The sequence below is a fragment of the Urocitellus parryii genome, chromosome 3, assembly GCF_045843805.1.
Source record: "Urocitellus parryii isolate mUroPar1 chromosome 3, mUroPar1.hap1, whole genome shotgun sequence".
NCBI lineage: Eukaryota > Metazoa > Chordata > Mammalia > Rodentia > Sciuridae > Urocitellus > Urocitellus parryii.
The window spans coordinates 91,005,326-91,032,001 of NC_135533.1; the positions used below are offsets into that span (position 1 = coordinate 91,005,326).

The 26,676-nt window shown below is 41.0% G+C and overlaps 1 protein-coding gene across 1 annotated transcript in view; it reads left to right on the forward strand.

The window, feature by feature from the left end:
• LOC113181967 (BMP-binding endothelial regulator protein) overlaps nt 1-26,676 on the forward strand; it is a 107,955-nt gene that overhangs the window by 27,434 nt on the left and 53,845 nt on the right. Inside the window, exons 7-8 of the mRNA XM_077796438.1 lie at nt 9,870-10,199; nt 16,485-16,821. Coding sequence (XP_077652564.1) covers nt 9,870-10,199; nt 16,485-16,821 — 667 coding nt within the window. The remainder of the gene's footprint in view (nt 1-9,869; nt 10,200-16,484; nt 16,822-26,676) is intronic.

Below are 26,676 nucleotides of genomic sequence, written 5' to 3' on the forward strand. Positions count from 1 at the left end.
AAGCAGAGAGAGCAGATGAGAAGGGGTTCAGAAGATGAACCCTTCTAGGGCACATCCCCAGTGATCCACCTCCTCAGCCATGTCACCCTCCGCCTCTAGCTTAGTTACCTTCTATTTAGTCCATTCAAACTAGGATGAACTAATTAGATTTGCAGCTATCATAATCCAATCATTCCACCTCCAAATATTCCAGCATTAACACAGGAGCATTTGGGAGACACCTCATATCCAAACCATATAGTTAACAATGACTATTACCATCATCATCATTGTCTTCATCATCATCCAACAACAATGACAGCAATAATTGTAGCAAGGGTAGCCTCACCAGTAGTTAGTATTTATTTAGCATCTGCTACATATCTAAACTTTGTGCGGGTTTTTCCATTTGATCTCATTTGAATCTCATGGCCTTCTCATAGCTGTGCAATCTCAACTTTAACAAATGAAGGATAGGAAAGTCAGATAAATTAAAAGCATGAGTTCAGCTAACTCCTTCTTTGAGATGCCAAAACTCAGACTTCTCAGTGTTCTATTCTGTGTTCTCTCTTAACTGTATTTTTACTCATTTGGGAGGTTTGCTTCAAAATATACATTGGATTTTTCCAATTTCCTTCTTTATATTCAGGAGTGGAGACTTCTCTTTGAAAGCTGTTGTATTTGCTTACCTTTAAAAACATCTGCATTTATGAAGTCACTTCAGTCTCTGGGGTTACAAATCGTATGTTCTCCCCTATGCTGAGAGTATGGAGACCTGACTCATTGGCTGCACTATTTCTCTTTGCTATGAAATTCGTATTTATGCATGCTTTCCTTCTTTCTCCTACCACTGTCCCTTTCTCTGTTAGGACCCTCTGCCCTCAATCACTGTTCCCCTCCTCTGCTCTACCCTTCAGATCTCACGTTAGTACACAGATCTCTTCTTCATTCATCTCATCTTGTGTAAATGAAAAGCTCCACCTTCACAGTCCCTCTTCCACAGTTCTTTCCTCATTCTGGGTTTCAAATTTATCCAAACTTAGAGGTCCTTAACATTTATCTCTTCTTCATAAGATGCTAATATGGTAGATCTCAACTTCTAATCTTTTGGAGGAACATGTTCTTCTAGAAAAGTACTGCATTTGAATTTTATTACAGTTGCTACCTTTGAGTCACCAAAGTCTGAGTTGGAAATTTGGATGGAGGGGTTAATGGCTGTTTCCAACCCCTATTTATTGACTGAATTCTGGCATCCACACGATCCCAGCTGCACAGGTTTTGAGCCTTAATGTTATTTCTCATACTTCTGGCATTTCTTTCCCATGTTGGTAATCAGTCATCAAGTCTAGCTGATTGTCTCTTTCTGTTGTTTTCCTAATAAATAATTTCTTTCTCATTCCCACGACAGCCAGACCCTCATCCTATTGCCGTCTATTCTCCTTCAGCTCTTTTCGCATCCCACTGTCAGAACCCAAACTTGGCTTTCACAAGAGCCTCCTCCATCTTCCTTTTCTGTTGCAGTTTTCCCAACGTTTGTTTTATAAAACACTAGAGCTGAGGGATAGTTTTGAGTAATATTTTCAAAACAAGGTCCTATGATTAAATACATTAGGGAAATGCTGGGTCAAGTAAACTTAAATATGGGTCCTTGCTGCAGAATCCTCAGGGCCCTTTCCATGCCAGTGGGCATGATAAACTTTTAGGAGGGTGATGGAGTAGAAAGTGCCTCCCAAACTAATTTGAGCTGCAGAGCTTTTAAAATTTATACTTATTTTGGCAGTGCAACAGGCAGGATTGATGTTTCATAGGAAACACGTTAAGAAATGGTGGTTCTTTGGAATATATTTAAACTTCTCAGGCTGGCCATAAATCTCAGGCCAACTTATTTAGACAGCATGAGTACCTGACATACACTAAAGGTCTACAACTCCCAACTCTGGTCAGACTGGTCTCCTCTTGCTCTTGTACAAACTCTCTTCCTTTCTATGTCTGTGACTTACATTCTTCTTTTGGTTTAGAAGGCTAACTTCATTTTAGCTCCTAATTGATACTTAATATATCTTTATAGACTAGTTCAACTCACATTACATCTTCAATGTGTCTATTATAGTCTTATTCAACCTTACCTTACCCAGCCATAGATATCTATTTGCTGGATTTGCATAACACTTAAAATATATTTTTCATAATAAAACTAATAATGGGCTTCTACCTGCAAGGTGATTGTCCTTGAATACATGTTATCCATGAACAAACTGAGGTATGCAGGGAGTCGGTACATGATTTAACAGTCAGTACATGGCAAGACCAGGATTCAAACAAAAGACTATCTTTAAAACAATAAACTCAATGTTGGCAGTGCTCAAGGGGGGATTTAATTCTGTAAGCCAGTTTAATTTAGAGATGTGAAATCCAACTCTAGCTCAGTTACACAGCTTTCTTAATTGATAAATACAAAGTTCTGGTGCAAAGAGAAAGAAATTTTAAGCTAAGCATGGTGGCATATACCTGCAATCCCCAGTAACTCAGGAGGCTGAGGCCGAAGGATCACAAATTTGAAGCTAGCCAGTCTCAAAAAATGAAAAGGGGACTGGGGACGTAGTTCAGTGATGAAGCTCCCCTGGGTTCTATCCCCAGTACTGGGGATAAAAGGAGAATTTAAGGTCAGAACTTGGATGATGAGGGTGGAAAAATACATCTTCCATAACAAGTTTATATTAATACTTGCTGAGATTTTAGCATTCTAGAAGGTGCTCTTGGAGCTCACGGATAAAAGGCTGAAACTCGCCCTGACCTTAGGGTTTATAGTTGGAAAGAAGAGATAGGAGCACTGTATAATAGTTTATAATTAACTGCTAGATACATATTCTTAATTTGAAAATCATGGACTCCTCAGGGGTCACAGATCAGCCTTGGGACAGAGTGTCTATAAATCTCTTCACTTGAGGGGATACACTCATGTGCATTTGGTGGAATGAATGTCTAAACATTTCTTCAGATTCTCAAAGAGCTCTGGGACTTCCAACTTGTTAACAACAACAACTGCAGAGGATGCTGGGGCATAGATTGTGTGGAAGCATCAAGTCACAGTGGGGAAGGTACCAGTCTTGGGCCAGAGAGACTGGGTTGGCTGAGTGATAATGGGCCATAAAGCACCCTTCCTAAACTCATGACTGAGAAATTAAGGTAATAATATATAGTGTGCAGAGATATAGAGAGGATGAAAGGAGGTACTGAAAATGCAGAAAGCGCCCCGGCATGGTACCTGGCATAGACCCATTGCTTTACACTAGATGCCATAGCTATTGCTAAGGTCCCCAGTGGCTTCTGTAAAAAATTAACACAAACTTGATGGCTGAAACAACACACAGTTATTATCTTACATGTTCTAGAGGTCAGAAGTCAGAAAGAGTCTCAAAAAGTTAAAACAAGGCGTTTGGCAGGACTGTGTTCCTTCTTTTTCCAATTTGTATAGGCTTCCCATTTTCTTTGGCTCCTGGCCCCATCCTCCATCATCAAAGCTAGCGTGGAATAGGTTTTATACTGTATCACTGTGACACTTATGTTCCTGCCTTCCTCTTTCTCTATGGATCCTTGTGATTGCTTTCATCCCTCTCAGATCATCCAGGATAAGCTCCCTGATAAAGGTCAGCTAATGGGCAGCCTTGATTCCATCTTTAGACTTCATTTTGTCTTGCCATTTACATTATACATCCATCGGTTCTGGGCATTAGGATGTGGATATCTTTGGGGAACCATTACTCTGCCTATCACACTTGCCATTTTACAAATTAGAAATAATTTATCTTCCTGCTTTTTGATTCTTACAATACATTTTAGTGAGGTAGGTTTTCTCTGTTCATCAGGAAAAAAAAGTCACATTTACAGAGAGGGGAATGATATTGCTGCCCATGTATTTGAATTCATGGATTTGAATTTCTTAGTACACTCTCTCGGCACCAGATGTAGCTTTGCATAATATTTCCCAATTTTCATATGTTTTTCTAATAATCTCTTTGTTCTGAAAGCATTCATAAAGTATTCAATTAATTGATTAAGCAAATTTCTGTTGGTCACCTTACGTGTGTGTATTTTAATAAATTCAGTGTAGGCGATTTATTTTTTCACTAAAATTAATTATGAATTAATGCATTAATTCAACAGACATTTATTGAGACCTGATATGTAGTACCACAGGCATTTTTATTTTATATATAAACAAATATATATCCTCCTATGTGGAAGTATATACAAAATTTACATGGAAGGAGTTCAAGGTCTGACTGAGGAGTTAGGAATACATTATAAATATAAGCAAGAGTGGAAAGTGATCTATCATAGGCAGATGCTGGGTTTGGTGACTTTATTTTGGACTCCCAAATGAAAAAAAACATAGTATAACTTCAAATACACTATTAGAAATTAACCATCCCAGAATATCTCAGCTATCGATCAGTTTTGCTTTGGGAATTTAGAGGAAGGCGATGACCTTGACTGAGGCATCAGGGATGTGGCTATGGGGGATCTGGTGTTGGAGCTGAGGGCCGAAGGACTTGTGTTTGTGTGAACTGTGAGGAAGTGCTGGGAGGGCACAGGCCCACTGGGCTGAGGTGAGAGGTAGGAAGCACTGGGCTCCACTGGGGGAGGTGCTGGCACTTCAGGCTTTGAATCTGGATTTATTTTAATTTAGACCTTTGAGGTTAGGGATTGTTTCCTTTGTTTGCTCTTTTGTTTAGAGTTGGTGAGTATATGGGGTTATGGAAATATGTGAAAACAAATTTATATACTAAATGAAATACCTATGTGACTTTTTGAAGAATCAGCATTTCATATGCAGACCAGTTACTATTTCTGGCAGATTATGGATGGGTGGAAAGAGAACTACCATTCCTTTCCCTGTCCCCAGCCCCCAAACACACAGTAAAATTAGATGAAGCTGCGGGGGTGGGGGGCGGTTGGCCGGTGGTGCACACCTATAATCCCAGCAGCTCAGGAGGCTAAGACAGGAGGATGGTGAGTTCAAAGTCAGCCTCAGCCAAAGAGAGGTGCTTAGCAAATCAGTCAGACTCTGTCTCTAAGTAAAATACAAAGTAGAGCTGGGAATGTGACTCAGTGGTCAAATGCCTCTGAGTCCAATCCCCAGTACCCTCCCTGCAAAAATTTAAATGAAGTTCTAGATTTACGAATCTAAGAATATAAGTCTTATCGGCATCCAGGTGCCACCTAATGGAGCATCTGTTGGAACTTCAGCACCTTGTGGGCCAACAGCTGTTGGTGACACCCCAAAGAAGGGCCAGAGCTCCTGCATGGAGAACTTCAGGTCCAGCCTCTTTCTACTTTTTCCATCACCATTCAGGGGAAAGCTCAGCAAGGAGAAGAAAGGTCCATGTCACAGGCAGTGTCCCTGGTCCCAGACTTCCTTGCTTTCTAACCCAGACTTGGCATCGCAATGACTCTTGTCCTTCTGGGGTTTCTAGGAGTCCTGCCCAGCACAGTGACCTAGTCTTCTGGGGCCCAGTTCCCTGTCTTTCTGCAGTGTGTGCTGAGGAAAGTTTAAAGTCTTGTTTATTTCATAGGCTTCCTCATGGTTAGAAGAACACTCTGGAGGTGGACTGATGTATGTAGTGGCATGATACCAGGGGCTGAGGACACAGTCCTCTTTGCAGGAGTAATGGACTGAGGGTGGAAGTTCCCATCTGTGTTTCCAAAGCAAAACACATTTAATGACTGGAAATCTAATGACATGTTAAGTGAAAAATAGGAAATAAAATATTATGTACAGGATTTACTTAAATATGTTAACACACACACACACACACAAAATTGTAAATGGTGATTATTTTCTGGTGGCTGAAAAATGAATGCTATTTTTTTCCCCTTCCTCAGGCTTTTCTGTTTCTCTTTTGTGTGTGTGTGTGTTGGGGGAGGGGTGGCTACAGTCTGCTCAGTTTCTCTTAGTCTTTATAACAAAGGGTTTTATAATTTCTCCCTAATTTTTTTGATGGATGATTTGAGAACAATCACTGCTCTCAGAGGAAAGGCATTTCATTGGAAGACACACATCCATGGAAGAGACAAATGTACCTGATACAGTTGAGAGAAAAGCATTGGAACTATATTCTGGAGGCAGCAGTCTTATTAAAGTATAGAACATCAAAGTGATACAGCTTCATCCATGAGTTTTAACTTTTTAAAGTGAATATTCTTATTCCAAAAGGATACATCGTCATTGTAAACAATGGAATGTAAATGTAAATAATAATCTAAATATACATAAACATAAAAGAGGAAAAGATGTCCCAACATCATTCCATTACCTAGGAGAAAAATAAATGCACTTTTAATATTTGGGTTTCTACATTTCTGATCTTCATTTCCCCTATACCTATGTGTTTGTATATAGACAAACCAAACCAATATGTGGGAAACAAACCAAAACAAAAATGAGAGCTCATGATTTGCCTTCAGGAGACACAAGGAGACACTGGTGTTTTTCTCCCCTTCCTCTGACTTAGGCTCATTCAAATAAGGCAAGTTTGAGGATAGTCTGTTTAAGCTGCTTCTTTCTCTCTCTCCCTAACTATTGGCCAAAATTTCCAGTAGAGTGTGACTGGACATCTGGACACATTGGACTGCAGCTCTTTTCACTGGGTCTGCTGGAAAAAAAAATCTGAGAATTCACTGTTCATTTTTATTCCCTAAGTATTCTCTGGCCCTTTTCCTTTTCAGTGAGGCAGATTTCTGTAATCCTGAGATTCTCACTTTCAGACGTTCTCCAGCACACGTGTGTGCTGCTCCAGCAGGATCTGGCATGGAGAGCTTGAGGTGCCAGGGAAAGGGGCCAAAGTTTCAAAATTATTTTAGCTCGTGATACAAATGTCCCCAAATGCAACACATAATTCTCAAGCATCCCCACAGTCATGAAATTTTGCTGGCCTCTTCTGTGTTGCTGTTACATGCAGAAATCACTCAGATTTCCAAATCCTTCTCTTCCACAAGGAGGGACTCTTGAAAAATCTCTCTCTTAAGGGTCAAATTCACACATGATTTCCCTTACCCAGGGTCTCTCTGGACCTACCCCATTGCCTCTTTCTCAGCTAGGAGCATGCTCCGGGCTTCCCCAGGGCAACTTGGGACAGTTTCTTTTGCTTCTTTGAGGATTTGTTTTGTTATGCAATTGGTCTTATCTACATGAGTAAATAAATTAGTAGAGTCTAGAGTTTGACTACCTAAATAAAACCAGAAATAAAACAAAATAAAACCAGAAAAACCACAGAAGAAAGAAAAAAAAAAAGCAAATGTCAATCATAATTCTGCTATCAAGAAATAGCCACTGTTTGTAATTTTGGTGTGTGGATATATTTATTTGAAGATAGTTATTATCCTCAAAAGAACTGGGTGCTGTGCCATAAGTCTGTAATCCCAGCTAGCTGGGTGACTGAGGCAGGAGGATTGAGAATTCAAGGCCACTCTGTGCAACGTAGCAAGACCCCTATCTCAAAAAGAAAAAGAAAAAAAATCATAGAACATATTAGCATAGACTTTTGTTTCCTATTTTCCACTTTATGCTATAAGCATTTCCTCAGTCATGAACATAATTCACAAACTTTTTTATAGTTCATTTTATGATGTACTACAAAGTGCTTAGCCATATATTGAATGTTAGGAGACAATCTAAATATAGTTTCTGATGATGTATCCATCATTATAGGTATGTAGAAGAATGCTAGGGTATGTAGTGAATTCTTGGTACATGTTAGCTTGGCAAATGTTTTCATTAATGATAATTTTGATGTAGTTGCAGTTAGGATATCAAGAGAAGTGGTACTTGGTTGTTCCTTGTAGGAACATCCTTGTGTAGGCCATCACAGCAGGACATGGACAGCAGCTGTGGGCATTTCCTTTCTGCACAGAGCAGAGAGAACACCCTTGGGAGTGCAATTTTAGCTCCTTCAGCACGTTGTGCTTTGGCTTTTGCAAGCTGAGGTCCATCTGTTCCAAGCTCAGAAGCCTTGATTGGTTCTGGACTTCCTTGCTGAATAGGTAGAGTTAAGAACCTGAAAAAAAACCTTCTCTTGAATTTGGTAATCAGGTTAAGACACATTCCTTTTGTGGCTCATAGCCGCATTAAACTGGAACCATCATTCTCCTGATATCACTTGAGGCACTTCAAAGAACCGCCTTGCCCAATCCCAAAAGTTAACATTTTGATGACAGGGAGAGTTTTTTTTTTTTTTTTTTATCAGAATGCAAGGGAGATATGTGTTAGGAGAATTCCAGGAGTAATCCCACTGAGAATGACTGGAAAATGCACCAGGCAGAGGTTAGATGGGAGATACTAGTAGAGGATATATGGAATTAGGAAGGTGGGGGGGCTCATATGATGTGAAGCAATAAGCAGAGTAAAATTGGGGCTGCAGGAAAAAATGGCCAAGAGAAAAATAAGAAAGGATCAGAAATGGAGGATGAATTCAAATATGACTGCTGAACCCACCCACTTCTACAGTTCCCCTCTGGGTAGTGCCTTTTATATATTCATCAGCGTATTTGTTCACTGAAACTCTCCTACATACCCTAAACACACTCTCTCTCTCTCTCGTGAATCAACGTCAAATATTGACAAGGAACACCAATTAGAATAATTAACTTAGCAAATGTCAAATATATATGATTTGTGTGGAGTCACATGAAATTGACATCTGAAATGACATAATGTACCATAACATAAAACATTACTCTCCAAACACCTTAAAATTAAAAGCAAATGTTTGCATTGGATCCCATTGGTCCTATCAGACCAGTCGGCATATCCGTGGTCTGTCTGGGCTCAGTCCTTCCTGGAGATATTTAGGGCAGTTGTTTGTAGGACATTCTCAAGTTCTTGACCTGGTGTTTTATTCTTGACATGATTATTATTTGGATGTTGACTGGAAATTGCTCTTTTTATTATAGTTCTTTCATCATTTGGACTAATTTCTCTAAATAAATTCCTCATTTCCTGGTTGTTCATGCCTCTTTGGAAACAGATAAAATATCTTTACACAGAGAACAAACCAATGCCAAGTTTTGTTTTAAAAAAGGAACAATATTTAATTTTCTGTTATATAACTTTTGAGATGCTCCAAAGTATAAAACTTTACCTTGGTCTCATAAATATTTGAATTAAAGATATTTCAGGGTGATGAATTCATTGGAATTTCTTAAATGTACTAAATGATGGGCTCTCTGATTTATATTTTTTCCAACTTTAGATTTTTTTATTTGGTAAAAATATAAGAATCTTGTATTTCTAGAAAACTTACCAAACAAATCTGCAAATATTGATCAGTAACTTGTTTCATGACACTTGTAGACATTCATCTATTTGGCAATTCTGTTTTTTTTTTTTCTTAGCAAATATGTGAGAGTTGAATATCGTAATTATCTTTAGAACTATGGGTAACATTTAGTATATCATGCTTCTGAATTTTTCCAGTTGGTTAAGTGGAACTAATACTAATGTTTTAGTAGTGTCATTTGCTAGTTGCCATTTTTAGTTATGCACTTAATTTGCCCTTGTTTATGTCAGTTATGAAGTAAGGCTAGCTCTTAATGGCCTGAGTTTAGTTTCCCTTATCTAAAGAAGCACATGGAGGTTACAAATGGAGATGCCTTAAAATTTCAGAGATGTTATAAATAACTTTTAAATATAAAAGCACCAGAAGTAAAAAATGAGTCAAACTTTTTATAACAACCCATTTTTTTTTTTAAAGTTGATTTCCCTTAGCACATCTCTGTTATGGCCTCCTTTACCCGGCAGATGCCCCTTTCATGTTTATTGCAGGAACCCCTGATTTCTCTGAATCCTTCGCTTGGTTGTGACCCTGCTTTTATCTTTCACTCATCCGCAGAGCCTGGTGTTTGCACGGTATTCGGAGATCCCCACTACAACACTTTTGACGGACGGACATTTAACTTTCAGGGGACCTGTCAGTACGTTTTGACAAAAGACTGCTCCTCCCCTGCCTCGCCCTTTCAGGTGCTGGTGAAGAACGATGCCCGCAGGACCCGCTCCTTCTCCTGGACCAAGTCGGTGGAGCTGGTGCTGGGTGAGAGCACCATCAGCCTTCAGCAGCACCTCACCGTGCGCTGGAACGGCTCGCGCATCGCGCTCCCTTGCCACGCACCGCACTTCCACATCGACCTGGACGGCTACCTCTTGAAAGTGACCACCAGAGCAGGTGGGGCTTCTGTGGCCTCCTTCTTACTTACCTTACCATCGCCAGCGGCAGCAGACCCTGGTTAGAGCGCTCCTCCTGCAGGAGGGGAACCCAGAGGCAGAAAAGTGTTCTGACCTCACCTGCCTCCTCCCTGCCCAGGGAAAAGGCACATCCCCAAGATGCCACAGAATGACCCAGGATGTTTGTACCACGTGGATCCTTGCAATTGAACGCCAGTCTTGCAATTTTCTGACATCCAGAACCCTTTCCATCCTCATTCTAAAAATAGCCGTTGTACTCATCAAATAACCTCTCTCAAGTGTTGTGGCTATTTTAGGCTGTTAATGTTGGGCTTGGAATTGTCAGCGTCTCTCCTAGCTCAGCGGGTTATGCATAACAGTTTCACATCTGTGAGAAAGAAGGTTTCCTTGTTAGCCTCTGTCCAAGAAGTAGGGCGGGAATCCTCAAAAGCAAACAGCTTAGTGTCAGTGATGTTTAAAAGAAACATAAAATGTCCACATCAGAAGAGCTGATTCTTGCATACTTTTGCTATATACACAGGATGCCGGGTGCCTTCATCCCGCTGGGTCATCCTATGTTAAGGAAAAAGAGGCTGCTACGTGTAAGTGTGCAGATGGGAGTGGGGGGTGACTAGAACCCCATATGAACAGCAGTCCCATCCCCTAGGGAAGGCTACTCAATGAATTGATGGCCCAAACCATTGTCTTCTGTTAGAGAATACTTAGGAGGCTTGCTTCGAAAGTTCACCCTCAGTTGGGGCTTGGGCACATGAAGCTGGTGATTGAGGTCCTCTCTTAGCATCCTCTGTTGCCTTATGCCCACTGGATTGCATTTCTACTCCATGAGCAGATCTGTTCCCACTAGGCCACTGTTCATGGCTGCTAGTGATCTCTGAGGCTCAAGTCTTTGTCAGGTGCTACCTAAGAAAAACATTTTAGAAGAGGAATTAGGTTCCTGATTTTCAGCCCTAGAGAATGAATTCAGCTTATTTGCACATTTCATGACATTGTGTATGGTTTCCACCTTTGGTTAACACATGTTGTTAGTTAGTTGGATGTTGGGTTGCGTATTCTCCTGTGCACTCTTATTTCTTTAAGCATGAAACTTCAAGGAAATCAGCGAACTTTTGCTTTTGCATTAGAGAGCATTTAACAGTGTAAAGGCATCAACTGAGTGAGTTCTAGTATTTTTGGACAATGTAGATTCGAAAGGGAACCATTTGATAGAATAGGCATTTTTGAGGGTCCATAGAAACTATGTCTGCCATACCTATAGGACCCTGATAATTGTTTCAGTTAAGGCCAGAATATATTTTGACAAATTGATTTGAACCTATGGCATGCCAGCTTAGCTGAACAAAGGCAAGAAGCCAAGAAAAGTCCATGGAGCTTTGAGTTAGTGAATATATCATAATTTCAGTGAGACAACTCTAAGTATTTATGTATTGGAGCATTCAGTAAAATGGAAAAATTCCCATTCTTTACTTTGCAGATGTGAAGAGGTCTACTGATTCAACTTTAAAGACATTAGTCTTGCTCAGAAAAATCCATACACCTGTTCTTGTATCCAAAAGACATGCTGCTCTGCAAATATAGGCCCCAGTTAATTTCTTTAAAGGAGACAAACACTTTTCGGCTCCCTATAAAGCATGTACAAGATGACCCATTATTACATAGCACTAATTAGAAACACCTTGTCTTTCATTTTCAAGTCAGCCCAAACACAGTGAAGTCTACTGATATGGGAATTATTAGTCAGCCACAGCCCAGTTATCAAAGAAATCCTGGGTACTTGAAGATGACTAACAGCCTAGGAGGTTCAAATCTGTTCCATGCTCAGCTGGCAAAATGTGATGGAATAAGTGTACTCTTGGTAAGGATTCCATGTCATAAAAATGAGCAAAAGGATGAGACTGCTAAGAAAATAATAATAGGCCATAAATACCATAATTCAATTAGTAAATTCAACTATTCTAGGCCTTGAACTCAGTCTTACAATTTATTTTTCCATCTATGTTTCCACGATGTAAGTCATTTTTATGGCATGCCTAACACTCCAGATGAACGATTTTCTGTAGCGCACAAATTGCACGAGCCTGTTTCCTAGGAAAGAGCTGCATTCCTCTGGGCACTAAACTTATCCTTTCAATGGCACAACTTGATTTCTAGACTGTAGTGTGTGCACCCAGGTCTGACTATCTTAGTTTCAACTACCCCTTAGGGACATTTCCTTTTTATCAACTATTGATCATCTATTTAAAATATCACAGTATTTCCTTAGGGTATTATTCCACCAGATTTTTGTTTTATTTCATAAAATCATGTGATCAAAGGGTACTGTCTTCAAAATAGGAGCTTAAATCAGGCCTGCAGCTGGGGGAAGGGAGATGGAGAGGCCTGTCTTTTGCCTCTCTGATTTATGGACTCAGCACTTCATGATGCTACATCCATCAGAGTAGCACAGGTGGCCATGGAGATTGGGTGGAATTAGGCTAACAAGTGGGCTGTGACAAGGCTTGGTGGGTTAAGCATTATCCACCTCCACCACACACCCTGCCCCAACTCTCGACACTTAGCAAATAATTTAAAAATGTATTTCCTTTCTGCCAACTCTGTACTACATCATCTCTACCTAGAAGAGGTATATCAGCTCCGCCTGAAATCTTTAACACACTGGAAAGCAGCTTTTTATTTTATTCTTGGTATTTCTCTATAGTTTTTGAAGTGAAAGAATGTATTCTATTCCTATCCCATTGGTATAAAATCTGAGCGGGAAAAAAACCCCAAAACATCCATTTTCACACACTACTGTGAAATGTCTATAGATTTTGCATCTCTTCTCCCCTTGGAGTGGACAGCAGCAAAAGCATCAATAAGCAAATCAAAGCAAATAAACATCCCCCAAAGGAAAGAATAACCGCACAAACAACAAACCCAGCTTGTGGCCTTGTCTACTCTTCTTGAGGGTGAGGAGTCAGTTGGTAAAGCAGTTACTCAGAGAAGGGGAAATAGGAAGGTCATTCCTAAAGTGGAAGGAATGTAGCTGCTGCTCACATCCCCAGATGGGACATGTGCTTCAGCTTTAGTCTTCTGACTCTGCCAGTTATTTCTACCCAATTTCCCATGCAGAGAATTGGCCAACTCAACCCAGCTGCAGAAAGGACTACCCACAGCCCCGCAAACACTTCCATGATGGTTTCCTCTCATAAGATCCTTAGTTAAAATACATTCCTTCAATTACAACTTATTAGTATTTTTGCCTTTCATGACTGCAATCAACTTTGTGTGGATTTTACTCTCAGAGGGCAAAAGGACTCACGTGGACACATATGTAAGTGATACAGAGATAGTCAAAGTCATCCCATGTCAAATAAGTCATTTCTCCCCAGTGTGAAGCCTAGCATTGTTCTGTAAAAATCTTCTTAAAATAATAACAACAAGAAGATTGAAAAAGAGAGTGAATAACAAATTATTCTCTTACTTTGGAAGCCATGTTTTTATGAATGAGTTGTCATGGGTTTTGAGGAGTGTTTACCTAAAACGCAGTGGGTCTACAACTTTCCAAGCATGTGTGGACCACCAGTCCACTGTGAAGAAAGAACACAGTGATTGATTTGTTCACTGTGAGTTGAATTCCAATGAACTCAGTTGCCCAAAATCTCAAACTTACTATATCATTGTCAGTAATGATATTGGAGTTCCTTTGGGTGTAAAATTCTCAACTATTTGTGGCACTTGGAAGAATAGTATTTGCCTGCTGTCTAGGAAAGAGATTTGTAGTTTGGAAAATTTTGCAACATGGAAAAGTCTTTGGAATCATGCTCTAGAAGTTAGACTTTGTTTGGAATTGATTTTCTCCCCTCATGTCTCTTGCTGAGTAGCTGCCCGGCTACAAGCTTGGGAGGTCAAGTTTCTTCTATACCTTGGAGAGTGTATTACAAATCATTTTATAGTTTGTTTGCCTTCTTTCAAAATGGTTATTTTAGTGTCTTAACTAGCATGAAACTTACAATTTCTTTGGTTTTGCAGATTCAATGCATCACCATTACAAGGGTAATTTATTCACTTATTAAGTATGTACTGTGTGCCAGATAATGTGTTAGTTAATGGAGTGTAAAGAAAGAGAAATTGTTTTATGCGAAAGTTGTGGTTGTCAGAATTGACACCACTTTCTCACAGAGATCCATGTTGGGAGGTCAGCCCAGGGTGTGGATGTCTTAGCAGTGTGTCCCTTCTCTCCTTACCTGGCCCCCTTAGTGTCTTCTCTTCATTATGCTACTCCCAGGAAAACACACCCTGTGGCCGCCTTTTTCCTCCTTTTTCCAGATCTATTTAATTGCTCTTCTGAATCCAGCCTCTTTCTTCTAACCAAGAAATCTTCTCTGTCATTCACCTTGGAGTAAGAATGCTTCTGTTCCTTCCACTTACCCACACAGTGATTTCCTTATGGGCCGTTCTGTTTATTGCTCAAGAAGCCCAGCTTTAGACCACTAGTTTATTTTACCAATAATTCTCCCTGAAGTAACTGTCCTGTGATGGTTGTGTGGGCTTCTCACTGGAAAGCTTTTTGGGCCACCATTTCTCTTCTCAGACTGTGTTCAGACTTAGCTGAAGAGTCTTACCTCTGAGTGTTTCTTCCTGAGCTCACTTCCGTTACTCTAATATTTTTGCCATATGCCAATTTCACATACCAACTAGAGCCATTCTCAGTCTCTCTTTCTTCACCCTCCTTTTCCCTCTCTTCCCCTCTTTCTCCTGTCCCCTCACCACCTCATCCCCCAACTTCTGAACATTTGCTCATCAGCTTAATCTTGATCTTTTAGAATAAAAGACAAAGCCTTTGAGGAGAAAAGACAATTTTCTCTTTCCAGAGGCTCATAACAGGCAAAATAAAAGACTAGTTTTGTCAGGAACCCAAGAGGGTAAAATTTTAAAAAATCAGCAGAGAGTTTTCTGTAAAAAAGACATTTCCTTTGTAGTTGCCACTCTTGGGAGACAGTGACAGTGACTAAGGGGAAGTCTCAGTGTAGAAATGCACATTGACCTGTTGTAGATGTTCCCAAGAGCCCATGCCATGAGTGACTCTCGGGCATTCCCTGGTAAATAGTGCTGTCATCCACAGGAGGGCTCAGGCACTGCCAGGGGATCATCATGAGAACAGTTAAGAAAAGTTGACAACACACACAAAAGGAAGGAAAACTAGGAAAAATAGTCATTTACTTTGGGTTGAACCTTAAAAGGTTTTTCACAAAGACCAGTGTCTCCACTCAAAACATCAGAATGGAGTTGAGAGTGTTTCTTCTTATTTAAACTTAGCTCTGCTGTGTGACATAAGCTGGCTGTCCTACATGAGATAGAAAATGCCCCCATTCAGGGTAATCTTTGGCTAGAGTGGCTCTGGGAACTATTGGGCCAGTATGCATGTTTTTAGACAAACCCTCCAACATTTTAGATAATTAGTTCAGCAAACCCAGAAGGGTCTTTGGTCATCTGCCTCCTGGAGTGAAGACAGTTTTCTTGATGAACAAGGAAGTACTGGCCTGATGATGGATGCACAAGAGGAACTTTTGTCCATGGCCTGGTAACCTCTAGTGCTGCCTCAAATGTTGAAACTCATTAGAGTTCTTGCATTGGAGGCCGCAGAGAGATGAATGGTGTAAAGATTTCCCAACAAACCCCAGGAAACATGGGTCAGCAGCTCATGTCTCAGGAATAAACATAAAATAATGAAGGAGCACATGTTTGCACTAATCTAAGTATCATCCCTTGAGGAGGATGTATTCAGAAGCTATCTATTTATTGCTTTAATATCCTGATTATAATAAACAACTTGGAAATTTTCCTGTGATATTTGGAGTAAATACTTACATGGGGGAATTTTTGGATAAAGAAACAAAAATAACATAAAGAATTATAGTCTTTGTTTCTTTCTGTTTCCACACTATAGTCATTGGATACAGGAAGCACAATTTAGAGTAATATAATTACTTTAGGAGAAGACAAAAATATAAACCTCAGAGTAGGGTGGTCAAACCAGGGGTACATGGATATTTTAAGAGCAAACTTCATTAAATTTAAAAATCTCAATCCCAACAAATAAGTGATTTATGTAATTCATACAATATTTAATGTGGTCAGATCAAAATATAACCAAGAATTTGATAGACTTAAAGTGTTCCTTGTTAGAAGACGATGGCTGTATGTACCAAGTAAAGCTATGGACACATGGAAATTATTGGGAGATTCAGGAGTGGTTGAACTCCCTTCTCCCCTCCTTCTCCTCTAGGTTTGGAAATATCCTGGGATGGAGACAGTTTTGTAGAGGTCATGGCTGCCCCTCATCTCAAGGGCAAATTGTGTGGCCTGTGTGGCAACTACAATGGACACAAACGTGATGACTTAATTGGTGGAGATGGAAACTTCAAATTTGATGTGGATGACTTTGCTGAATCTTGGAGGGTGGAGTCCAACGAGTTCTGCAACAGACCCCAGAGGAAACCAGTTCCTGAGCTGTGTCAAGGGACGGTGAAAGTAAAGCTCCGAGCCCATCGGGAATGCCAGAAGCTCAAATCTTGGGAGTTTCAGACCTGCCACTCAACAGTGGACTATGCTACTTTCTATAGGTAAGTACAATGTTCTGGGAATGGGGTGGGGTTACGGATCTAGGATAGACTTGATCTTGGAATAGAGTTTGTCAAATCTCCTGCTATGCAAAACAAGGCCTCTCCAATTCTTTCTGTTCAGTAGCCGATCTTGTCTTGAGTCAGCTTCACATGATGTTCCATTTGGGAAATTCTAGGAAGTATTCTAGGGTGAACTTCTAGGCCACTCTGTAGTTTTGTGTGTCTACAGGTTTACAGAAAAGCTGATGACACCCCAGGGCTTTTCCAGGGTGTTAGCTTGACCCTAAGATTATGGAGGGTTTCCCAAGTTCTGGCCTAAACCACAGTGATATAGGGCAGAGATGATTTCCTCAGATGGGATATCAAATCACTCTGGCCAGCTTTGGGGGTGTGCATGAACTCTGTTATTCTAGGTCTGAGAAAGAGTTCAGGTCAGTCTCATGGCCTCGTCCAGACCAAATGTGCACAGGGAAAATAAGGAGCTTGAGGTTGGAGGAAGGAAGGGCTCTCACCAATAGTCAGTTCCATGACCTCTTTTGACTCTGTTTAGCTACCTCCTACACAATGCAACTGGCTACAAAGACATCTTGAATTTGACTTCCGTGCCACAAGATTGCGTTCGTGAGTTGCTGAGTTTGGCCTGGTTGTACTTCCATTTACTGCACAATTCCACAGGTTCAAGGGCTATGGCTGCCTATAACTGTAACCACGATGGGTGGGGCAGGAAACATGAGCCGAACACAGCCCAAAAGGCCTTGTTTAAGTGATTTGCCTGTGCCTCTTAAAATTAGGAAACTCCTGTGGTCTGCAACCACAGAGAGGTTATTTTTACTCTTTAATTGCCACCAGTTTATTTCCCCTAGCTCTCATTAAATGTGATATTTTTTAATTTGATCTTTGGACATAAAAGATAAAGCTCTATAAAGGCAGCTTAAAGTGGGGTGGAAAAAAGACTATCCCTGTCATCACACATCCACGAACATGGCTGCATCTGCCAAACCATTTGGCTCCAAGTCATACATTTAGCTCTTTCAAGACATTTTCCTGCTATAATTTGAGTTCTCCGGGTTCCCTTCTTTCTCCTCCTTGCATTCCCTCTCTACATGGGCCACATCCCTTTTCTACTGAAATCGAAGGATCTGAATGGGAGACTAAGTGAGTTAACTGCTTGGAGAAACCCGGCTTCATTTAGAATTAAACATCTTCCCTTGAAGATCTGATAGGAAGCTGTAGAGTACAGCAATTAGAGTTATGTGGTTTCCCAGAGCTTGAAACTCAGACAGGTTGTACAACCTTGAAAATTACCCGAGCTCTACAAACCTCAGTTAGCCTATCTGTGAAGTGGGGATAACAAAGGAAGCTGCCTTGAAGGGTTGCCACTCAGATTGAGTGGGATGGCCAACACGTGCTCAGCAAAGAGACCATACATATTGAGCGCTCCCTAATACCTCACTGCTGTGTCCGGTAGTGCTTAAATAACAAACAAGAAGAAAGCCTCTTCTGGAAGCTCTTCCATTACACTCAAAGATTTGGATTGGATTCTTCTCTGTTTAAAATAGAATGGAAAGGTTTTGCTTCTCCCAGAGCTTCCGTTATCTACCATTGGGTTTTTATCCCATTTCAGAAGATTGTCATGAAACAAAAGTTGGAGTGCAGGCCTGCAGAGATTAGTCCCTTTTTCCAAATTTCTATTGCTTTGGCATTTGGTGATTTAATTAGTGCTATGATCCTTGGACTACAGCAAGAATATGGTGAATGTCTTGGCAAAAGTTGTGAGAAGCGATAACTTTGACATGCATGAGCAGAGAAGATGGCCATCACTTCTGCCCTTTAAAGGTGCCACAGAAACTACAGATACACAGTGGAAATTGCTCATACGAGTTAGGGGCTTGATGCTCAGTTTGCGAAGCTCCTGAGCAAGCTCTTGGAATTTAGTACATGTAGGCTCAGAGGTTGGGATGTGGGCTTGTGCTGTGCTCATCGGTGGCACTGTGTAGCAGCAGAGTGTCCCCGAAAGCCTGCCACCCTTTCCTGGGAAGGACAGAGGCACTCAGGAAGGGAGAACTAGACTGCAGGGCAGTTCTGTCTCCCATATACCCTGCTGCTGATCTCAGTCTCCAATAAAACAATGCTTTCTCAAGCATTTTGAAGTGAGGTGGCTCATGATGGGCAGACCCTGGAATTTTCTCCTTTCTTCCAGACACTTATACAGCAGGAGAAGAAAACAAACAGGGTGCTGTATAGAAAGGTGATTCTCTTCTCAAGGGAACTCCAGGAGGATCAAATATCTGGGATTCTAGGGTGACTTTTTATGAGGCAATGAATTGAGAAGGAGCCCCTGGTTAAACCAGACTGGACCCAATTCCGAGTCTGCTGCTTTCAATTTGTGTGCCCCTGAGGCTCAGCTGAGTTCCAGATCTTTTATCTATAGCATCTGTGTGACAGTGACTACATGGTAGGACTGTTTCTTTGATGGCTAGAGTCCATGGACAGTGGGCTGTTGGTGCTTGGGTGCCATTGTCCTGCACTCCTGTCTTCCAAGGACAAATTCAAACCCTTCCCCACAGCCACTTACATTTCTGCTTGTTGACCTCTCCCACTTTCATCATGGACAACTGATCTGTGTGACCCTGATGCTCTGTATGACTCTGATCCAAAGAAAAAACATGACATCACAGACATGTACATTTTTGCTCATTGATGAAATTTCTAAAAGGAATGTGAAAATATACTCAGTACCATGGCTGAGATATATTTTTTCTCAGTCTTTACAGGACTAAAGAATATTATCTTGATATTATGAACAGACATATACATAGGTAATCTTGGAATTTGATTCCTTTTATCCACCCCCATCCTTCAAAGAAATGTCTATATTTTTCTTTAAGGACAAAGAATAAAGTAGTTACACATATTCATACAACTTTTCAAGAGCTTATGTTTGCAACAGAGAGAAGGGAGGCAGTAAGGAGGGTATTTCTGTGTACAAATATTACCGATTTGGGGTTTCCTTAATAAGATGACACATTCCACTAGGCAAATTCTATTACAAATATCACACTTTTTTTTTATAGAATCAAAATCATAATTCAGATTCCTCTGAGTTAGAGTTCACTTTTGAAATGTCTGGAGTTTGTAACTCTTATTTTGGTCTTTTATACAATTCAACATTTTTAAATAGAAAACTGGCCATTGTCTAAATACTTGAAAAACTACCATTTGTCAGTGAATAAGAAATGGTTACAGGTGAGTCAATAGCTTTTTTTTTTTTTTTTCAGGAACTTTTTAAGATTTGCTGATTTTTAAAATTTGCATATCGGTTTGACCCCTCTTGACTAATTTGGTATAAAAACATGACATGACCAAGTTATTTGTAATCAGAATAATTTCCTTTAATTAACCCATTGATTCTGTGGGGGCGCAAAATAATTTAGTAATGAATCACATAAAAATGCTGACTTTGTTGGTAGCATGTTTTAAGTCTCAGCTTTGCTAGTCATCTTTTCCTTCAATTAAATAATCCCCTTTAGCAATTTTGTTTTCATTCTTCTTTATTGGTGTGCTATGGGAAATTCCTGCTGGCTACAGGAGTAGTATACTATGGCTATATTAATGTGAAGTCATTTGGATGATATATGATTTACTTGCATGCTCCTCTGAGGAGAAAGTGTTGATGGTGTTCCTGTCTCTTTTCTCATTTCTCATTTTCCTTTCCCTCCCTGAGTCTCATACTGCTTCTCCTTTGTGTCCTAGTTGCCAACTGAGGAGTCCAAAAGGGATTGAGATCCTCAGGAGCCAATATCAAACCCATCTGCCTGCTTCTGCCTTAGGCCCAAGGCACAGAGACTGGGAGGTGGCTGGTGCTGTGTGGGCCAAGGCTGGGACCTGGAGGGCCTTCTATTCCTTGTGTTTGCAAAGCACCAGCTTTGGGCTTTCCGCCTAACTCAGATGCACATCTCAGATGACACAGTTCCAACTGAGTATACCCTGCCAGTAAAGCAGGACTCTTAAGTCAGGGCAGGACCACATTGCAGAAAAGTCAGGACAGTGAAAGCGGAGTGTGGTGAAGCCCAGACGTTCAGACTGCCGGCCTCTCCGCCCTGCTGTCCTCCCGCACTCTCCTTAATGGGTTGTAATTCACCAGAGCAACAGTTCTGTTCACTTGTTGGGTTTGGGAAAGTGTCTGGGGATTCCCAGTCTAGGAAATGTTCTTTTCTTTCCATGCAGTGGTTTTTACAGCTGTAAGGAATTGAAGTGACGCCAGAGGATTCACAGATGTGTCCTTTCCTGCTGAGGTACAGGGAGGTAGGAGACAGGAGGTAGCAGAGGAGAACATTGGAACAGGGACAGCACAACGGTGTTGGATATACTGGGATCCTGGGACTGCCAGTGGCTTTCTTCCAGGGGAAGATCACAGCCTTCCTGAATAACCCACTTTGTGTTCCCTATGAAGGAAGCTAATCATTTATTGTAAAGCAAGAGGAGAAGATCCAGGCAAGGAGTGCAGACTCTCTGTGCCTGTGTGAGAGAATCAAAACTTACTGCTGTTCTCTAATTAAAATCGAGTCAGTTGACTTCAAAGAAGGACATGGTTGGAACATATTTGTTTACTCTTTTAATTACCTCGTTGAGACCAACCTCCACTAGAACTAGAGTTCTAAATCAAATGAAGTGTTTATTCTAAAATGTGACATTATGGGTCTTACTTTTTATTTTTCCTTTGGCTGACTCAGCTTTTAAGAGGAGTTGTCACCCTGAATCTGTAATGAAGGTATGCTGACACCAGGTGGCAGTAGACACCTCAGTTGTTCCACCTACCAGACTTCAGCTCTTAGAAGTTCAGTTTTAAAGTTCAAAATATCCTCTGTACTAGTTAGTGCTTTCTCTTTCTTTTTTTTTAATATTTATTTTTTAGTTGTAGCTGGACATAATACCTTTATTTTATTTATTTATTTATTTTTATGTGATGCTTAGGATTGAACCCAGGACCTCACAGGTACCTAGGAGAGTAATCTACTGCTAAGCCACAACCCCAGCCCAGCGTTTTCTCTTTCAATTCTCTCTCTCACTCTCAACTTATACCTTAAGCTACTCCTTTGACTATCTAAATACACAATATATGTTTCTGCATCTGGGTTGGTCATTCTCCTGTCTTCCTGATGGTCCTTGTTTTCTGCATTGATCTAAGCTGAAGATACAATTCCAATTTTATTCCAGGCCTCTGTGAATGCTCTTTCTTTAGTTTCTTACTTTCTCTGATCATGTTTGTCATTACTTAGCACATATCCTTTGTTGTATTGTTACTGCCTTTCTCCAGCATTGATTTTAGTTTCCCTGAGAAATGGAGGATGTCTTTTCTTTTTCTACTCTTCACAGTTCATGCAACACTACCCCTGGAAGAGCTGCTCTTCCCAGCCAGCCTCATAGCTGCATCCTCTAGGATTCTTCTTGTGGTTTTTGCTGGTCCCCATTCTGGGCTGACCTTAGGTCTTCAACTTCATGCTCAATTATGCACTTATAATTGGAATGTACACAGGTCTCTGTCTTTTCAGGGAGTTGACTGGTCAGAGTCAGCAGGGCCTCTGGGCCATCTTTAATGCTACAAAAACTAAACACTTCTCACTGGATGAATCGATACTGTCAGCCCATGGCAGGCCAGGTGGTACTTCTGAGTCTCCGTGTCTGCCTCTGCCTGTCACAATTTACTTGTAAGCCACTTGGACTTTCTGGCTCCAGTTCTATCCTCCGCTGGTGTTTGGCCTTGATATCATCATCATTTTGACCCAGAGATATTTTTGCCTGGCTTTACTCAGGTAATCTTAATACCTCAAATTAACTTTCTCTCATGGCAGCACAACAGCTATTCCTCTGAAGAGGTGATCTTGCCAAGTCCAGCTGGTCTTCTTTTTCTGGTGTTACTCAGCATTCCCACAGAGAAGTCACATCATCTTCCTTGTCATTGAATTTATTTATTTATTTAGTTTTGCCAGGTCGGACCCAAAGCCTTGAGATAGTTTCCTTTCAACCTTTCATTCAACTCTGCCTCAGCCACAGGGTAGAGTTTTCCCTGTTGGATCCACCAAACTGACCAAGAGAAAGGTCTTAACTTGTTTATCAGCTGCCTGGAGTTTAGCTCCAAGGGGCCATCCTGGTTAGTTCAGTTTCCTTAGAGACAAAGTAGAAAAAAACGTGTGAATACTCAGAAAAATGTGAAGATGCTTAGAAAGTCATTTTACCCAAATCGACAATCTTGTCATGTTTAATTTTTCATATTGAAGAGACAAATACTATTCCTAAAAGAAGAAGAAATGAAGAAAACTGCACCCTGTCTTAAAAGATAGGCTAAACTAGGGGGAGAGATTGAATCAACTGGCAGCTAGAGACAGAGAGAGCCCAGTCCACACAAGGCCACCCCCATCTAACCATCCTCAGGGGCAATAATGTCCCTAGAACAAACCAAAAGGCATCACACTCATGGGGACAATTTAACATAGGAAAGGATTCAGATTAAAATATAAAGGGACACATAGGATAGACGGTCCTGGAAGTACCCAAATGTAGAGCTTTTCTGTTCTTTCCCCATGGCATCCTGGACTGGTGTTAACTCCTCTCAGCCACAGTGTGTGGCCATTTTCACTGGGTATTTCCAACCAGGAAGCTAGCCCAAGTCGAGTTCCTGTTAGGACTTGGTCACATGCTGCCCTTGTGGCTGACCTATGGTCTCCAGCCCTTATGAGAGGCCTAGTGGGTAATGCCTTTGGACTCCAATTTCTTTGAAGGTTGGAACTGTTATTGCATGGCCCAAAGCTTCCATCCTAAATCCCACTGATAAACGCTGGTGATCACAGTGTTCAGGCCAAAAAAAAAAAAAAAAAGTCACTGTCAAGTGAAACATTCCAAGGGCCTAAGGATCACCTCTCAGTACTCAAAGGCAAAGACTTTGGGAAAGGTTAATTTTTTCACATATAACCTTCCTAGCTCAAGGTCAAATGTGATTTCAATTTGATTGTATAATTTTAGCTTGAGTTTATTTTAAGCATAAACATTCTAGAATCCTGTGGCGTTTCTCCTCAGAAAATTACCTTCCGAGATGCAATTAGATGAGGCTTTTGAACAGAGATTTGAATGAGTGTCATTGTAGCAGGTAAAACACTAATTATTTTGTAGCATCTCTCTTGGCTGCTTAGGGAGCTCCTTGATTACTTCTTAGTAAGCAGGAGGCAGTATGTGTGTAACTTCATTATTGTTTCATTATTTATGGGTGTAAAGCCCTTTGCTTCTGAGAGAATGAGCCTGACATGAGTAATGATTTCCGCATTTCACTGTGGCTCTAATCAAGACACCAAGAGGTGAAAGGACTCATTCCAGGCCCCCTGAGGAGCCCGAGCAGCTAGCCTGACAGAAACACCTGGTCTGGTTCTGTTAGAGAATGTGGCAGGGCTGTCACATATGGCTGCTTCTGTATCTTGTTATTGTCCACCCAGGTTTTCACACGTCCTGCTTCTGTCATGAGCTTCCGAGAACTATATTAATTAAATTGCTTCTTTCTACAACTTTCCATGAAGCACCAGCTATGTGTCAGGTACTGTGGTGAGAGGGTGGTGAGTGGGGACTAAACAAGGGAGACAAAGCTCTTCCCTCAGAGAACTCATAGCTATAATGAGAAATGAGGCCATTTCCAATGGCAGGAAGTGTAATGGAGGAAATAGAATAATATAATAGGTGTCACCGGGGTCTGTCCACTTTGAGTTAGGTAAACAGGAAGAGCCTTTTTGGGGAACTCTCCTGTGAGTGGGGCCCACCAACCATGAGAGGAGGTGGTGAGGAGGCCCATGGAGGGCGTGGGAAGTAGGCCCCATGCTGGAAAGGACAAGGCCTGTTTGAAGTCCAGGAAGGAGGCTGCCATGGCTGGTGCTTTTAGAAAGTGAGATGCACTACGGTACCCAGTGAGTATGGTGGGGTGTCAAGGAGGCTCTGCAACCAGGCTGTGGGCCAGGTCATCTTCTGAGCTTCCCCACTTACATGTCATTACTGTTGGGCAGGTGAGTTCACATGTGACATCCAGGACGGATGCCCTGTGTGTCAGGGGGGAATGGTGGAGCGTCTCCCATGTGGCCAGATGGTTTGGGGTGAGGACTGCAACAGGTGCTCCCTGTGAGGGACTCATTCAGACCTGGCACAGGACTATGCTCAGTCAAGCTAGTTTTATTAGTAGTATCATTTCACTGCACTGCATTATAAACCTGCTTTGTGTGGAACTTGCCTGCAGAGTGACCTGTGCCATCTGGTGCTAGCACTTGAAGAAGTGTTTTTCTTTTATTTTACATGGTCATTTCTAGACCATCTGGAAGAGCTTCTTCCTATCTTGTGTAGAAATTGATACTTTTTCCTAAAACAAAACAAAACAAAACCAGACACCACTTTGGAATTAATTAAAATTTCCACAGTGTGCTTTTCATAAATTATTTGAGCTGGATGGGAAGGTGCAAAAGGGATAATTAATTCTGAAAGATGAATTTGAACTTAAAAAATAATATATTTGTCCTCTCTGTGTTCTACAGAGTGGAAGTCTAGATGAGAAAGTCATGTGTCTTGATTTGGTTTTTATTGGGACACAGGGTATAGGAAAAGAATGTTGGACATATTTTAACTTTTTGATGCCAGTTTTCTTTTTCCTTTTTTTTTCTTTTAAATTAATGACATGAGCTTCATTTAACCTTTACATAGTAACTCAAGGGTAATATTGGGGTAGGCAATATTACCTGCAGGTAGGCAAGTCTTTCCTGGTGGACACTTGATGAAGAAGAAGCTCTGAGCTCAATTTGGTATTAGATTTTTTGTATTGGCTTAAGTCTTCTTGTTATAGCTTTCTCTGTCCTATTTTATTCTCTTGTTTAGACAGAGAAAGTCATGTTATCTAATGTTGTTTGTAAAATTATTATTAAAAGTTTCTCAAAGAAGACCCAAGGTTATTAGGAGAAAAGTTCTTAGGAATTTTAGTCCTTGGACTGTCCTCCTTTCCTGTTCACAGTGGTTATCAGACAACTCAGGGCCAAGTTTGTGAACCATTTCATCAAGTGTATACAAGTTTAAGGCATGGGTTTTATTTTAAAATTAATCTCAAGCCTGGTTTCATTTTTCTCTTTCCTGTTTTCTTCATTCACTAGATTTCATTGTATTTTATTCTGCATGTAGTTTTGCAAGCTAACTTAAATCTTTCCTGGAACCAGTTAAGGAATAAGTGACAGTGATCATGAGCAAGGGATCTAATCTCTCTCTGCTTCCATTATTTTTTTCATTGTGAAGTGGAGATAATATCTTTACCCAAGAGCTTCTCATGAGACTAGATGAGGTTTCTCTTGTATATCCCAGACACAGTGACAAGGAGTCTATTGCCACTGGCCACATGGTCAGGAAGACACATCTGAGCCTGTGGTTTCAGCTTGCCCTTTGGAAAGTCAAGATGCCCAGTGGGGTGCCAGACTCCTCAGAATCAGGAGCACCTGGGGATGGGTGTCCTCAGTGGCAGCCCTGTGTGGGCTGGTTTCCATCAAGCCACATACAGATTGGTTGGGACTTTGATGTGTTATGAGTCCAGCATCGTGACTCAGTGAAACCACATGGTCAGACACAGCGTCTTGTGAAACCAGCTGGTATTCTGGCAGCATCATATGCTTCTCAAAGTAAGCATGCTGGACCCTGTGCTATCTGGGACCATGTCAGGGATCCAGGACAGGGCTCAGATCTGGACTGGGTTTGAAGGCCACCAGGACTCTCTTCATTTCCCAGTCAAGTTGACCAAAGTTAGTCTCTGTGGGGCATATGCCAAAGTCAGGGCTGAGGGGAGGTGTTTGC